This window comes from Lissotriton vulgaris, unplaced genomic scaffold (assembly GCF_964263255.1).
Source record: "Lissotriton vulgaris unplaced genomic scaffold, aLisVul1.2 SCAFFOLD_1271, whole genome shotgun sequence".
Classification (NCBI taxonomy): domain Eukaryota; kingdom Metazoa; phylum Chordata; class Amphibia; order Caudata; family Salamandridae; genus Lissotriton; species Lissotriton vulgaris.
In genome coordinates this window covers 48532-64126 of record NW_028247961.1, presented here as the reverse complement: position 1 = coordinate 64126, position 15595 = coordinate 48532, and the positions used below count along the sequence as shown (strand labels likewise).

The 15595-nt window shown below is 49.8% G+C and overlaps 1 protein-coding gene across 1 annotated transcript in view; it reads right to left on the bottom strand.

Moving 5' to 3' along the window:
* Nucleotides 1-15595, bottom strand: part of LOC147664962 (uncharacterized) — a gene marked incomplete at its 5' end in the record, with an annotated part of 393701 nt that overhangs the window by 338130 nt on the left and 39976 nt on the right. Inside the window, one exon of the mRNA XM_086949856.1 lies at nucleotides 14270-14408. Within this exon, the coding sequence (XP_086805982.1) occupies nucleotides 14270-14408 (139 nt within the window). The remainder of the gene's footprint in view (nucleotides 1-14269; nucleotides 14409-15595) is intronic.

Here is a 15595-nt window from a genome sequence, read left to right as displayed (position 1 = left end):
GGCTTCTATGGGAATTCACAAGGGCATATTATCAAGCCCATTATAAATTGAAAGCAAAGTGAGCATGGGAATTCTGGAAGGGACAGGAATTCCTTTGAGGAAACATGCTAAATTTGGTGCAGAGCCACTGCAAGAGGTATGCAACTTAACTTGTTTACACACTTAAACCTACTGACCTACTGTGGAATCACAGTCCTCCCCTGTTAGGAAAACATCCTTGTCATCACGCTGACAGTGAAATGTGAAAGGTAAGGACCATACCTCATGAACGAAATTACTCCTAAGGGGTTCAAATCGACCAATAGGATAATGTTTCATGCATGCAGTGAACTGAAACAAAAAGGCAAAGAAATAACCGTGTGTATTAGCCATACTGAGGAATCAGTCTCTGCTATTGAAAATGGTAGTTGCTCTAACTTCTCAATGTGTAACATGGTGTATGTGGAATATTTCATAGACATTACCTTCTGTTTGTCAGTAAGGTTAAAAGGCAGAAACAGGGCCATAATGTTCAAATAATCCCATGGAACTTTTTGACGTTTGTAAAGTCCAACCAAACTGCATTACAGATCGCAACTGATTTTGACCATGATACAATACAGAAACATCAGATTGGACAATGTCAATGACAGTTGAAACAATATTATCTAAAGTGTGAATTCGAGAAGAGAAAGTAGTAATACCATTATCAACCAAATCCAGGATTTTACCGGGGGTGGTTTGGCGCCGATGGAGTGAGCAGCTCAAACCGCGAGCGCCCCGTCGGACAGCCGGCATCTAAGGCCATCCTGAACCCCTTAATAGGGCACAATACCCCACGGGTCACCCACGCCACTGAGGACACAGCTGGGTGTCTCTGACGAAACAAGCCCCTTGTGCAGCCGAAAATTGGCAGCAGCGCGCGGTCGAGTGACGTCCCAAGATGGCGGCGCCCAGCGGGAGCTGAGAGAGACGAAACAAATGTTGACTGTCTACGCTGGGGAGTGAAACTCCAGCAAAGGGGTGCTCTCCCTTCCTCCCTCTGTACGGAGCAGAGCAGCAGGCCGGGGGTGCCTGGATAGACTTCCGCTGTTTAGGCGCCTGGAGTGCCGAGCTAGCCGAACGCAACGAAGCCCGGCGATAAGATGGCGGCCTGAGTGTTAAGCGGCAATAGACGGGCCCTGGACTCTCCACCAGGCTCGACCCGACGCAGGAAAACTCCGATACTGTGCCCTGCCCTGTCCAGTTGACTGGAGGCCGGAGGTAGTCCCTCCTTTCCGCCCCCGATGCAAGATAGAGCGCCAGATTTGGGGGTTCCCTGCGCAAGACTACCTCACGGATGATCCACCGTCTGCAGGCCCTGGGACAGCCCCGTGGAGTGCGAGGCTGGCGGGAGAGCGGCAGCGCTTACTGGGGCCCCTCTAAGGCATACGCCTGGAGTGAGGGAGACGGCATGAGGCAGCGTGTGGAGCGGCGCAGCAGTGGGCCCAGGCGGGAACGAAGCAAAGAGAGACGCTGGAACCCCCCCACCCCGATTGCGCAATTGACCCGGGTCGCCGGGTTGGGGAAAAAGAACGCCTGCGGAGAAGACCTCGCCCAGTGCGCAGTAATACGCGACCCGCCTCTGCCTGAGACAACGGTTGCGGCGGATAGGGTGAGAGGGACTTGGAGCGAGTGGGCCTGTGACTCTGGGTGCGTCCCATAGCGGCTGGCACTATCACTGATCCGGAAGACGGGTAAGAGACGGGGACACCCAGGTGAGCGGTTACCAGGCGGCGCATACCAGGCGTCGATTTGTAGCATCTCATGAGCGCGCGCAATACCAGGAGCACCATAGGACGCAACGACGCCATGGGAAAACACCTTAAGAAGAAGGATGAAGAAGACCCCACCATGACTGCACCTGGGGAAGAGAGCGGGAAGACCACGCAGCAAAGAGCACACCCTTTAGTCCCAACACTACAGGACATCCTACAGGATATCACCACATCTAGTGAGCGCTTGGAAAGTAAAATTGACTCATTGAGCTTAGACATGGGGTTGCTCCGAGAATACCATAGAAAGCTGGCGGATAGGGTCAAGTCGAATGAAGGAGAGCTCGCGGAGGCTATACCGGTGCTCGCTGTCATGCTGCAATGAATGACTGAATTGGAAACGAAAGTGCGGACACTGGAGGACAGGGCTGAGGGTGCCGAAAACAGATCACGTCGAAGCAACCTGTGGATCCTGGGCCTACCAGAGAAAATTGAATACCGCAACATGACGGCCTACCTTGAGAAATGGCTCAAAGAAGAGATAGTGCCTGTGGGATTGTCGAACTTCTTCGCTCTGGAACAGGCGCACCGCATCTCTGCGAAGTCGCCCCTGCCAGGAGCCCCGCCAAGAGTGGTGATCGCGAAACTCCTGCATTATAAAGACAAAGACCACATCCGGACCCAGGCACGCCTCAAGGGAGACACACAAGTGCACAACTCTACGGTGCGCATCTTCCCAGATTTTTCGCAAGAGGTGCTGCCGCGAAGGGCATCCTACAGAGACGTGAAGCAGAGACTGCGCCAGCTATACTACAAATATGTGACAGAATACCCAGCTACGCTCCGAGTGGTAACAGCGAGGGGCATGGAGTTCTTCAAATCCCCACAGGAAGCATATGACTGGCTGGACCCCCATGACGGAGCTGGACCACCACAGAACATGGCGAAAAGAGGACGGCGCAGACCACATTCCAACACACAGAGGGTTAGAGCCGACTCTCTGCCACCATCACAGGAAGAGGCACAGCTTGAGCGACTGAACGCGATGCAAGTAATGGCCCAGATCAGTGGAGGGCTGCTGAGCCAAGACCTTCCCGAAGACAGCGATCATGCAGGGGGCACCGGTTCTGAGGGGGGTCCAGCGACTCTGAGGCGCAGAGTGAGTCGCTTCTGAGTGTCACACCGCTGACGGCGGATGGCATCATATGAAGGTGAGACCTAGCAGACCTGGCCCTGGGGAATATGAACATAACGGGAAGCCCGTGCTGTTGCATACAGGTATTGGGGTAATTAAGGGGGAAGTGCTGCGGGGTAGACCGCCGAAGGTGCGGAGAGCAATGGCGGCTGCAAAGACTGGGAGAGCTTCAATGGCTGGCCACCCTCTGGGACTGACTGACTACCCTACAAGCAGTCACTTGTAGACTTTATAAACTGGTTTGGATGGGGGGTGGTTATTTCCTACTTATCCCGGGGAATGGGAGTTCGAGGCCAAGTTTGTTGTTGGGTTCGGGGGGAAACATTGGGTAACCCTGGGCGTAGTTCATGTAGTAGCACTACGGGTAGCTACGCGAAGTGCACTTTGCGCTACGCGAACTGCGTAGTGCGGTAGGGAAAATGCTGTTCGCACTGATTGCACAGTACCGGATGCTTGTCCGCACTGTGCAATCATTGCAAACAGCATCTTGCACAGTGCAATCGTTCGTTTTCTACAACTCAAGTAGATTTGTACTCGAGCTGCAGCTTTCTCAACGCAGACTGGTAGTTTCTCATCGCGAGCGGTTGCGAGCATATGCGACCACTTGCAATGAGAAACCTTACCTCCCCGCGTTGAGAATCTCGCCGGGATGTTGATTTTGCTCGCTCACGGTCGTCAACTTGACGTTGAGGACCACGAGAAAGCAAAAACTGCCCACTACGCTATGCGCTTTTGCACTGTGCTACGTGCAGTTCGCGTAGGGAGTAGTAGCGCAAACTACGCTCACTCACAGAGCGTAGCGTACTACTACACCCAGGCCTAATACTGGGTTGCAGAATGTTAGATATCATGTGGGCTCAAATGGGAGACGGGCGTGGTGGGTGCTGATCAGCCTGGGAGGGGCTCAGATCACGGTAATATTGGACAATGGCTGACAACCGACATTACAAATACATGACCTGGAATATTAGGGGCATGCACACTATGTCTAAACGACATAAAGTCCTCTCATATATCAAATGACGAGGAGCCCACATAGCTTTTTTACAAGAAATGCATCAAACACAAAAGAAGGGGCAGGCATTACACAGGAGATGGAGAGGGCAGCTTTCTACACTAACTACTCGGCTTCTGCAAGGGGGGCATTAGTGTGGGTCCAGGAGGGAGTTCCGTTCCAGTTACTCCATTCTTCAATCCAGAGGGCCGATATGTGGCCATCAAGGGAAGGCTGGAGAGCTGAGACATTACCATGATTACTGTGTACGCCCCTAACGTAGATCAGCCTGCATTAATTGCGACACAAAGCCACAAATTAGCACAATATCTTGCAGGCACTGTGATAGTGGGGGGTGACTTTAACAGTGTAGACGACGTACTTCTGGACCGGTCCCACTCCTGCTACCAACCTCCCAGGCAGCGCGTGCTTCCCACAAACCCGCAAACCAAAGACTATTCCTATTCTTCAGCGGTCAACGAAGTGCACATGCGTCTAGATGCCCTATTGTGCTCAGTGGATGCTCAGCAACAGGTCACGTCAGCAGAATATCTGGTATGCACCATTTCGGATCATAATCCGCTGATTATTTCCCTGAAATGGGCGCACCCGCCAGCGGCGATCCCCACGTGGCGCCTTCGCCCAGACACACTGGAGGATCAGGTCTTTAGGGAAGAGATCAGGGATGAGATAGCGTATTATTTCCGACTCAATACTGGGACAACAGCATCCCTAACTACAGAATGGGACGCTTTTAAGGTGGTTTTGAGGGGCCAGTACATTACACGTGCCACAGGAGTCAGGAGATTCATTTTGAGGGAAGTAGAGGGGGAAGAGTCAGCTCTCTGGGAAGTGGAACGCAAGAGGCCGGGACGTCTGGAGCTCCAAAGGGTGCTCCTGGATGCCAAAGAGGAGGTAGCGAGGCAAACTGAGAGGCTCAGGAGCTTTGACTACAAAAAATATTTAGATCGCACACATGCTGAACGAGACAAGTCTGGATTGCTCCTGGCTTGGCTGACAAATCCGGGAGCCGGGGTTCTCCCCTAGTGGAAATAGAAGATGAGTGGGGGATCAGACACTTTGCCCAGGGTAAGGTCTACAATGTTTTTGCACGCTACTACATCTCACTATATACCAAAACATGTGCATGTGAGTTGGCAGACATGGGGGGACTACCTGAATGATCTACCACTGACACGCCTGACCCCTGAAATTGCAGAACTGTTAGGGGCGGATATCACACAACAGGAGATTTGGGTGGCCATCAAGGAAATGCCGTGTAATAAAACGCCGGGCACAGATGGGCTACTGGCCGATTTTTTCGCAACATATGTGGAAGAATTGACACCCCACCTGGCCGCACAGTACCAGAAGGCCCGAGAACTGGGGCAGTTACCTGACAGCACCAGGGAGGCCCTTATTATCCCCATACCTATACCAGGAAAGGAACCCCATGACTACATGGCCTACAGACCTTTGCCATGTTGAACATGAACTATAAAATCTTGAGTAAGATCCTTGCGACCCGTTTACTGCCACATATGTCTTACCTTGTCCATCCTGACCAGGCGGGTTTTATTCCAGGGCGGAACACTACCACAAACATCAGACGCCTTTTAGCGGTAATGGTGTCTGAAGGGTACAATAAGCAAGAAGCAGCAGTGCTCGCAGTAGACATAGAGAAGGCATTTGACAGCCTGGAGTGGTGATATTTGTATGTAGTCCTGGTCGGGATTGGCCGGGGGGAGGGATTCCTGAAATGGGTGCAGCTCCTGTACACAGCCCCTACAGCCCGGGTGCGCACTGGAAGAGTCATCTCACCTAGACTGGGGGTGGAGAGAGGATCGAGACAGGGATGCCCCCTCTCTCCCCTCCTGTTTGCTCTGGCCATGGAGCCGTTAGCGTGTAGAGCCAGGAGCAGCCAGGATTACTGGGGACTAGAGATTTCAACGGGACGACATCTGATCGCATTATATGCGGATGATCTTCTGATCTTCTTGCGCGACACTGCGGGCGAACTTCAAGGGGCGCGCACTATGCTAGCCCAATTCGTGACTGTGTCTGGCCTCCAGGTTAAGTGGCAAAAACCCCAGATACTCCCCACCACTTACCTTGGAACGCCTCCGGTGGGAGCCTCGCTGCCTGCAATACCTGGGTGTAAAAATTTACCATGATGCATCGGACCTCTTGGAAGGTAATGTAGGCAAGGCAGTGAAGGCGGCGAAAGCAGCAATTGATTTCTGGGGCACACTCCCGCTTTCAGTAGCTGGTAGAGTGGCGGTCCTAAAGATGATAACATTGCCATGCCTCTTATATTATTTCGGGACACTGCCAGTGTGGATACCACGGGCGATTTGCAATGTATAGCTATGTGTCAGGCGGACGTGCAATGGAAGATGGTTTTATTTGTTGACAAATGCCACAAGACAGAACGCAATTACGAGTCTGTCTGTATAACCCACGCCACCAGAAACTCTGCTGTAGGAGAGACACTGTCACTGAAACTCCAGCATGTGCAGATGCTATGCCTTCATGCGTGGCAATGATCAAAGGAAACCTGCGGTCCTCGTTGGAAATAAGCCGATCCCCAACAGTCAGATTAGTAGCATACAGAACTTGCTCCAGTGACATATGATACGAGTATTTAGCAGGAAAACCCTGTGGGATCATAGTCTCATCCTTCGTTGCAACTATAGTTGCAAGAATGTCATTATCAATTTTAGTCCTGGACCTTTTAACTGCTGCAACTGAACACATGGCAACTGCAGATTTGGCTGCTTCATCAGCCAAAGAATTACCCACAACATGTGCTCCCACAAGCTGTTGGCCAAGAGTATGTATAAGATGTGTTAGAGGCAAACCCTCCTTAAAAGCTGCCACTCGAACCCAAAGAGTTTTATGCTTAATTGCGCTACCTTTTGAGTCTTGATAATTGTTTTGAGACCAAAAGAGGAGATTGTCATTAAAGGATTGTACACAGTAGAAAGAATTGCACACTATAAGTGTAGGTGCATCTGGATCAGCGAATTCAAGAGCTAAGACCAAAGCGCGTAGCTCAGCCAACTGAGCCGTACAGTTTCCAAGAGACTGTGTGTGGACCAAGGAAGACTTAAACTCACCATCAAACAGAGCCAGCAACAATAGCACATGCGGCCTAGTAAGCATGCTTGGAAGCAACGGCCTGGCTGTGCAGGACCGTCGGTATAAATCATACAAGTGTATTGGTCAAGAGGAAGTATAGACATTGGAGCAGGATGAACTTGTTCACACTGCAAAAATTATTGTGTCTGCAACAATGGGTCAAAGGTAAAAGTGACATCTGCCGATGTCAAAGAACTCGCCCACTGTATCCAACGTGGGTGTAATACTTTTGAATTTGGCATGCTTGCCTTTGTAACTGCCTTCAACGTAGACACAGGCGAAACCATGAGAATGCGTCACCCTGATCAAGAGATCCTGACATTGTTGAGTATTAAGTGGGGGAGCCATGGCTCTGGTTTGTGTACCCGCAAGTTCTTTAACCTTGTTAAACAACGTTTTTGGTTTGTTTGTAGCTCCTATGATGGTGTTGGACACATACAAGGCTCGCGCTTTCGTGCAAGCAGTGTGGTATAGGTTCCTGGCGTTGTGGTAAATCTTTTTAGTGTCAGGAGCGTAATCCTTACGCCACTGACGCTCAAGTGCCTTGCATTTTGATTTCTCAATTTTCAAAAGGTCAGTGAACCAGGGGGCGGGGTGACGGTGTCTGTTTCCTTTGATATGCGGGGTAGGTAAGCTAAAATCAGCGGCGTCACTAAGCCATTGTTGAGCGGCTATTGCTAAACTTTCCATGTTGTGACCCTTTCTAGGTGGGTTTTCATGGAGTGCAGTTTTTTAGTTTTGTCATGTCAAGTAGTTTCCAGTTTTTCCTGACAGTCGCTGAAAAAAGAGGCTGCGTGGTGGGGGCAGATTGGAGTTTAAGGCTGAATTTTATTAAGTGGTGGTCGGACCAACAAATGGGGTTAGTGTCATGCCATTTTAAGTCATTGATGTTGGAAATGATGGGGTCGAGCAAGTGGCCCGCTTTATGGGTGGGTCCAGAGTTTAATAAAGTCAGGTTTAGAGCCGTCAGGTCTTCCAGCAGATTAGAGCAAATGGGGGGAGGATGGGTCGTCAAGGTGCAGGTTGAGATCTCCAATTAGTGAGACATTTTTGGAGGCTATGTAAAAGGGAGTGATGTGATTGGCTAGGTTTGACGCCCATTGGGATGAGTTGCCTGGAGGTCGGTATAACAATAGGCCGGACATCATAAAGTTCGGGTTCAAAGATATTTTAAAAAAGCCGGCTTCGCAATCAGGGATGTCGACTGGGTCTAGAGTACATTTTAGTTCTCTATTGAAGATGATTGCAATTCCACCTCCTAGTTGGTTAGATCTGTCTATCCTGGTGATTGCAGAGTTGGTGGGGAGGGCAGTAGCGACGTCCGTGCCTGCACTCTCGTGTAGCCACGTGTCTGTCAGGAAAAGGGCGCTAGGTTTGACTTCCAGTAGGAGATTAAAGATGTCTAATTTGTGTTTAGGTAACGAGCGGCAATTGGTACTGTAGAACATATATTCTTGTGTCTTGACATTTCGGGGCTGTTTGAGTTTCCTAGGTCTCCTCCTGGAGTCAGGATGAGGTTGGCCAATAGTAAGGGTAAAGTTACAGTTTAGGCAGGAGATAACTCCAGGCTGGTGTAGATCTAGCGTTAGTGGTCGGACGTAGCGCTTTAAGCTGACTGGGTGATCTTACCAGCCTTTTGTGAGAAGGTGAAGCAGAGCCTTCCGCCCCAAGCCCCGCACCGGACGGGCACAGACGGGCTGGTCTTCAGCTCCGCCTCTCCACACTCGCTCAATCAGTGCCTGCCCCGGCCAGGAAGCCGGAAGAAGGTACCGCCCTGCACCCTCCACACAAGCAAGCCTAGCGCTTGCGGTGGACCGGGGCTACAGGGTCTATAAGTGCTTTAAGGTAAGGATGAACAAAAGTATTTAAAAAGTCAACACACGGTGCAATTAGTGAAATCAATCGGCGCGGTGCTTTTTAAAATTAATGACGCGCTCAGAACCTCAAATCGTTTCTCAGCGCTCGTCAGCGGGGACAAGTATTTAGTCTTTTTAAAATTTAGCAGTGCATTTATCCATTCAAATTACACAGCGTACTCGCATGTAGCACTCCAGCATACAGTTCGCACAGACCTAGGCCCAGGATCAACTGCATGGCAACCTGTATACAAGAAAAGGGAGAAGGAGAAGCACCAGCTGCACCTGTCAATTTACACAATAGAACCTGAACCTGCTACAAAGAGGCTGAACCCGAAACCAGAGTTAAGTCCCACTAGAGCAGGGATGGTCAGATCAACAGAGAGCTCTAAGAGCACCAAGCCTGCTTCAGAGAATCGGGTATTTGCATATTATTGTCTGTGTAGTGAATTGCTATGATGTTGTGGGTAATAAAGGACTTGTCTTTTATACAAAGAGAGGCACTGGGCTGAACATGGAGTTACCTCGCTGCTGGGAGGAGTGGTATTGATTGTTGAATATAACAACCCCCCACACTAACCTCCCTGAGAAGCATGTGACTGCTCGATCTATGCTACCACTACAGAAAGAGTTGTACTTGGTTCAGTTTGCAGAGCTATGGAAAGGTGGTCCCGGATCAGCAAAGGCAAAAGGCCCCACGTTTGGGGCCCAGAAGCCACTGCCTGCCCGCGGCCTCCTGTACATGGTCTGACAATATTCTAGAGGAGGAATCACATAACTCAGAGAATATGGATATTTTATCTCTGAATCCAAAAGCTTTCTTGATTTATAAAACGTTATGAATAAATTAGAAGAAAAGATTAACGTCTAAGTGAATTACCACCTTAGAATTACCTGAATGTTTTGAGGCCCATAGAGTTATCATACAATGTCTGGATTAAAAATCTAGAGTACAACTAGAGATGCCAATGCTGCACAAACAGTATTCTTTATTTATTACTGCCTCCAGTTCACTGTGTAAAATTAATCAAAAAAATTATGATATTTCACTTTTACCCACTTATACTTGTACGGCCGCCAGCTGCCCGACACACCTTCACTGCAATTTCCACGGCCGGCAGTAAATACAGAATTAATAAAATAGGTATTCACTATGTATGCTCCTGTGGCCATCTTCTTTGTTTACTGCCCGCCTCTGTGATGTAAGGGCACCTTCAGAAAGCTTCCCAAAAGACCCTTTAAAAGTCAGCTGTAAGCGCTTTCCCACCTGACTTTTAAAAGGGCGTTTTGGGAAACTTCCTGTTTGAACAGAGACAGATAGAGGCAAAGATAGAGGCAGAGAGACAGATAGAGGCAGAGATATAGAGACAGATAGAGAAACAAATACAGATAGAGAGAGACACAGAGACAGATAGAGACAGAAACAGACAGGGGCAGACAAAGATAGAGACAGGGACAGACAGAGACCGGGACAGATAGAGACAGAGACAGATAGAGACAGGGACAGATAAAGCCAGAGACAGACAGAGACAGAGCCAGATAGACAGACAGAGACAGGGACAGACTGATTCGATCCGCCAAGAAATCAGCATTCAAGGATCGTCTCGACAACAACACTCATAACAGCAAGGAACTCTTCAATATCGTCAAAGAATTCACTAACCCCACCGCAGCATCCAACAACATCACTCCCTCCCAAAACCTCTGCGATGCGCTATCCTCCTTCTTCTACAACAAAATTGCCGACATCCACAACAGCTTCAAGAATTCTCCCAGCGATCAACCCGCCCCACCCCCTTCAGATCCCACTCCTCCAACTAACAACCCCAGTGCCTGGAACCCAATCACCACTGAAGACACCATTCGCCTCATGAACTCAATCCACTCTGGCTCGCCTTCCTCCTCCTGTCCCCACCACATCTTCAACAAAGCTGACTCCATCATCGCACCCCAACTCTGCGATGTCATCAACTGCTCTTTCAACTCTGCCACCTTTCCGGAAAGCTGGAAACACGCCGAACTCAGCGCCCTTCTGAAAAAACCCACAGCAGACCCCTCAGAACTGAAAAACTACCGACCCATATCCCTCCTCCCTTTCCCGGCCAAAGTCATCGAGAAAGCCGTCAACAGCCAGCTCGCCGCCTTCCTTGAATCCAACAACTCCCTTGATCCATCTCAATCCGGGTTTCGAGCCAAACAGCACCGAAACCGCCCTCATTGCAGCGACCGACGACATCTGAGCACTCCTGGACAACGGAGAAACAGTGGCCCTCATCCTACTCGACCTTTCCGCCGCTTTCGACACAGTCTGCCACAGCACCCTTATACATCGCCTCAGCAACATCGGCATACAAGGAAAAGCCTTGGACTGGATCATCTCATTCCTCGCTGGGAGAACTCAAAGAGTCCGACTTCCCCCATTCTACTCAGAGGCCACCGAAGTCATCTGCGGCGTACCTCAAGGATCTTCACTCAGTCCCACCCTCTTCAACGTCTACATGAGTCCTCTCGCCTCCATCGCGCGTCAACACAACCTCAACATCATCTCTTACGCCGACGACACCCAGCTAATCCTTTCCCTCACCAAAGACCCCAACACCGCCAAAACCAATCTTCACGAAGGCATGAAAGAAGTAGCTGAATGGATGAAACAGAGCCGCCTAAAACTCAACTCAGACAAAACGGAGGTGCTCATCCTAGGATCTTCCCCCTCAGCTTGGGACGACTCTTGGTGGCCTTCCGCTCTGGGCACAGCACCCACACCCACAGACCATGCACGTAACCTTGGCTTCATTCTAGACTCCTCTCTCTTGATGTCCAGACAAGTCAACGCCGTCTCGTCCTCCTGCTTCAACGTCCTTCGCATTCTCAAAAAGATCTTCCGCTGGATCCCCCTCGAGACAAGAAAGACTGTCACCCATGCACTGGTCACGAGTCGACTGGATTATGGTAACACACTTTACGCCGGAATCACAAAAAAATTACAGAAAAAACTCCAGCGCATCCAAAACGCGTCAGCGAGACTCATATTAGACATCCCGCGCCAAGATCACATCACCGGACATCTAAAAGACCTCCACTGGCTTCCCGTCAACAAAAGAATTACCTTCCGCCTTCTCACCCACGCACACAAGGCCCTCTACAATCTAGGACCCGAATGCCTCAACACTCGACTGTGCTTCTACAAACCCACCCGCCAACTAAGATCGTCAAATCAAGCCCTCGCCGCAGTCCCGCGCATCCGGAAATCCACCATGGGTGGCAGATCCTTCACCTTCCTGGCTGCCAAGACCTTGAACTCACTCCCCACCCACCTCCGTCCTACTCAGAAACACATCTCCTTCAGAAAAGAACTGAAAACCTGGCTATTCGACAAATAATGAACCCCTTCCTCTAGCGCCTTGAGACCCTCTGGGTGAGTAGTGCGCTATATAAATGCCCGAACTTGAATAGAGGCTGAGGCAGATGGAGACAGGGACAGATAGAGACAGAGACAGATGGAGACAGGGACAGACAGAGACAGACAGAGGCAGAGATGGAGCCAGGCAGAGACGGACAGAGACAGATAGAGGCAGAGACAGACTGCGACAGACAGAGATGGAGACAGATATAGAGGCAGTGACAGATAGAGGCAGAGACAGATAGAGACAGAGACAGATAGAGACAGGCAGATGGAGAGGGAGACAGAGGGATGGGGACAGAGGGATGGAGACAGAGGGAGGGAGACAGAGGGAGACAGACTCAGGGAGACAGAGGGAGGGAGACAGACAGAGGGGGATAGAGGACGGGAGACAGACAGAGGGGGACAGACAGAGGGAGGAGGGAGACAGACAGAGGGAGACGGACCAAGGGAGAGAGAGATGGAAGGGAGACAGACAGAGGTAGGGGGAGACAGACAGAGGGAGACAGACGCAGGGAGACAGAGGGAGGGAGACAGACAAAGGGGGACAGGGGGAGGGAGACAGAGGGGGACAGACAGAGGGAGGAGGGAGACAGACGGACGCCAGGAGACGGACGCCGGGAGACAGAGGGAGGGAGACAGAGGGGAACAGAGGGAGAGGGACAGAGGGAGGGAGACAGGGGGAGACAGAGAGAGGGAGACAGAAGGAGAGAGAGAGGGAAGGAGGGAGACAGAGGGAGAGAGAGGGAAAGAGAGATAGAGAGATGTGTGTATGCCAGGTCTACTGGCTCAGTGGCCAAATGCGTCCGCTGCAGGGGCCTGTGTTCAACCTCATGGTCCCCGTTTTTTTTTGCTCTAACCCCGCCCCCCTCCCCCACTGACCCCACCCACACCGGTGCGGCCCTCAGCCACAAACCACACAGTAAATTTGGCCCCTAGAAAGTTTGTGAGTACCCATGCTATAAAGCAATAAGGCGTGAACATTTTTCAGTTGACAGAGAAATCACGGATTGGATTTTTGTAGGTACATCAGTTTGTTAACATTCTGAAAGACCTCTTTTGGTTTACTGGATGCACTAAAATATATGTTTTCAATAATAAGAGAATGTAATCGATTGGAGATGTTTTCGATAAATAGGTTCCTCTGATGAGTCTTACTTGTGCTGCAAGGCACTTACAGCCACTTTGATACGTGGATACTGAGATACAAAAGCAAAAAAGTGCTTTTTTAAAGGAAATCGCAAATTACTACCAACTTGAGGTTGGTGGTAATTTGCAATTCCTTAAGGCAATATCGCAATTTGATATGCCTACTAGCATAGCATTTAGGGAATAGCAAATTGTGATACTCGAATGCTTGTGCAAAATAAGGAATCACAATTTTTGCAATTCCTTATTTTGCGAGTAGGTATTTGCCTTTCTACATTACACACAGCTGAATTGCGATCGCAAACGCCGAAATTCGCAGAATTTCAGCATTTGCGATCACAATTTGGCTTGCTACATCTGGCCCGAGTCACTGAGAGCCTGAGAATTCAATCCAGTGAAGGCTTGACCTGGGAGTTTAGTTTTTCTGAATCTATCTTCGTATATTGATCTGACAAAATGTCTTTATGCTGGTTTCTAATGCTTTTGCTTATGCAATTTGATTTTATTGGAGGGGCCAGGTGGTCCTGAGAATTCTAGGAAGCTGGGAAAATATCAAACAGTATGATATGACTGGCCCAAAAAAAGGCTCTGTAGATAGGCAATAAAGAAATAACAGGATATCAAATGTATACATGCATTACAAAGAAATGTCTATTCAGTTCAGCAGTGTTTATAAAAGATACTAGTCTTCAGGAAACCGAGCAGGTTGAGACATCTGAATTTGAGCAGGAACAAATTACAGAGCTTAAGACCAAGACAAAAATAGAACATTTAATTAAGATAATTTATTTGAGAGCTTACCATTGTCTTTGCTTCAGAAAGGTCACTGGTGCCACATGCAGGTTTAAGAATTGTTTCTTTTAGACCGATCTTCAAACTTTCATCCAAATACTTTCCTAACTTTGATTCATTGATGGGAAGTCTTGTTTTCCCCATGTACCTAAGAAATAATGTTGCAGTAAAGACAAAAAACATACATTACCAAACTCCTTGAAATCACTTTCATCGTTTTATATATGTATTGGTATTTCATAGTGCAAACCTAGCTTGGAAGCATCAGAACACTAAGTTACATGTGGAGTTGAGAGAAAATCTTAGATTGTGTACATCAAGTGGGGATTACACAAATATATTTCACACAATATATATTTTGTTTAATAAATCAACGTTATTGTTTTTTCCACAATGACACTCCGCACAATCAGTTCCAGCATCAGTATACAAAAGATGTGTACGTGGCCTGGATGGGCAAGATGGCAGATGCTCACTAACGGAGCTCTGCAAAGCGATTCTGTCATCCGACCACATCCATTCAACCTTGGCTGCCATCGGCCCCCCATTTTGCCAGTAGATGCTGATAGGGTCAGTGAAGATGCTGGGGAGGCAGGAGCAGGACACCGAGCAGCCTTGAGAAAAGAGATATAAATCACTGCCCGCCTTGACTGGCTGCGTTGCCTGCCGAGGCCTGGCTGCGTGGGGGAGGCCTTAGACCCTGTTGACGGGCAGCGACCGCCTTCCCCATTGCGCTGAGCGGAGGACTGCGGGGCTGTTGGCGGGCCCCTGGAAGTCATGTAGTGCAACATCGGAGTCAGCTCCCCGAAGCTCCATAGAGAGAGGGGCCCTGAGCCCTTGCCCGGTGCAGACATAGCTCTGCCCGTGTTGCCATGGACGTTAGGACATATCTCTCCTGGAGACCTGGAGGTCCGCGGGGTTCTGGGCAAGACTACTAAGCACGCCAAAGCACTGAGGAGAAAGGGGAGAATGGGATTAGTGGCCGACACCAGAGGAACTGGCGCGTGAGAGATCCCCATAAACCAAGACTGCAGCGCAGGTGATTTCACGAGTGACGATACCCTCGGGTACAGTCTGCATCAGTGGGGGTGCAACTGGAAGTATTGGCCTAAGCCAGAGACAGCCGAGGCCTGGAACATAGCACCCCGTACTTCTTGAGCCCATCGCACGGGTTGGAACATGCACCGGAGCCCCGATAGGCATCGGGTGGATCTTGCACCACTGTGCCCAAGGGAGGGGTGCACGGGGTGAACCTTGGCCCACCTACAAGATCCAGCATACAGAAAAGATGCCCCGCACATGGAAGCCAGAGGGCTATTTTGCGGAGGGCCCACA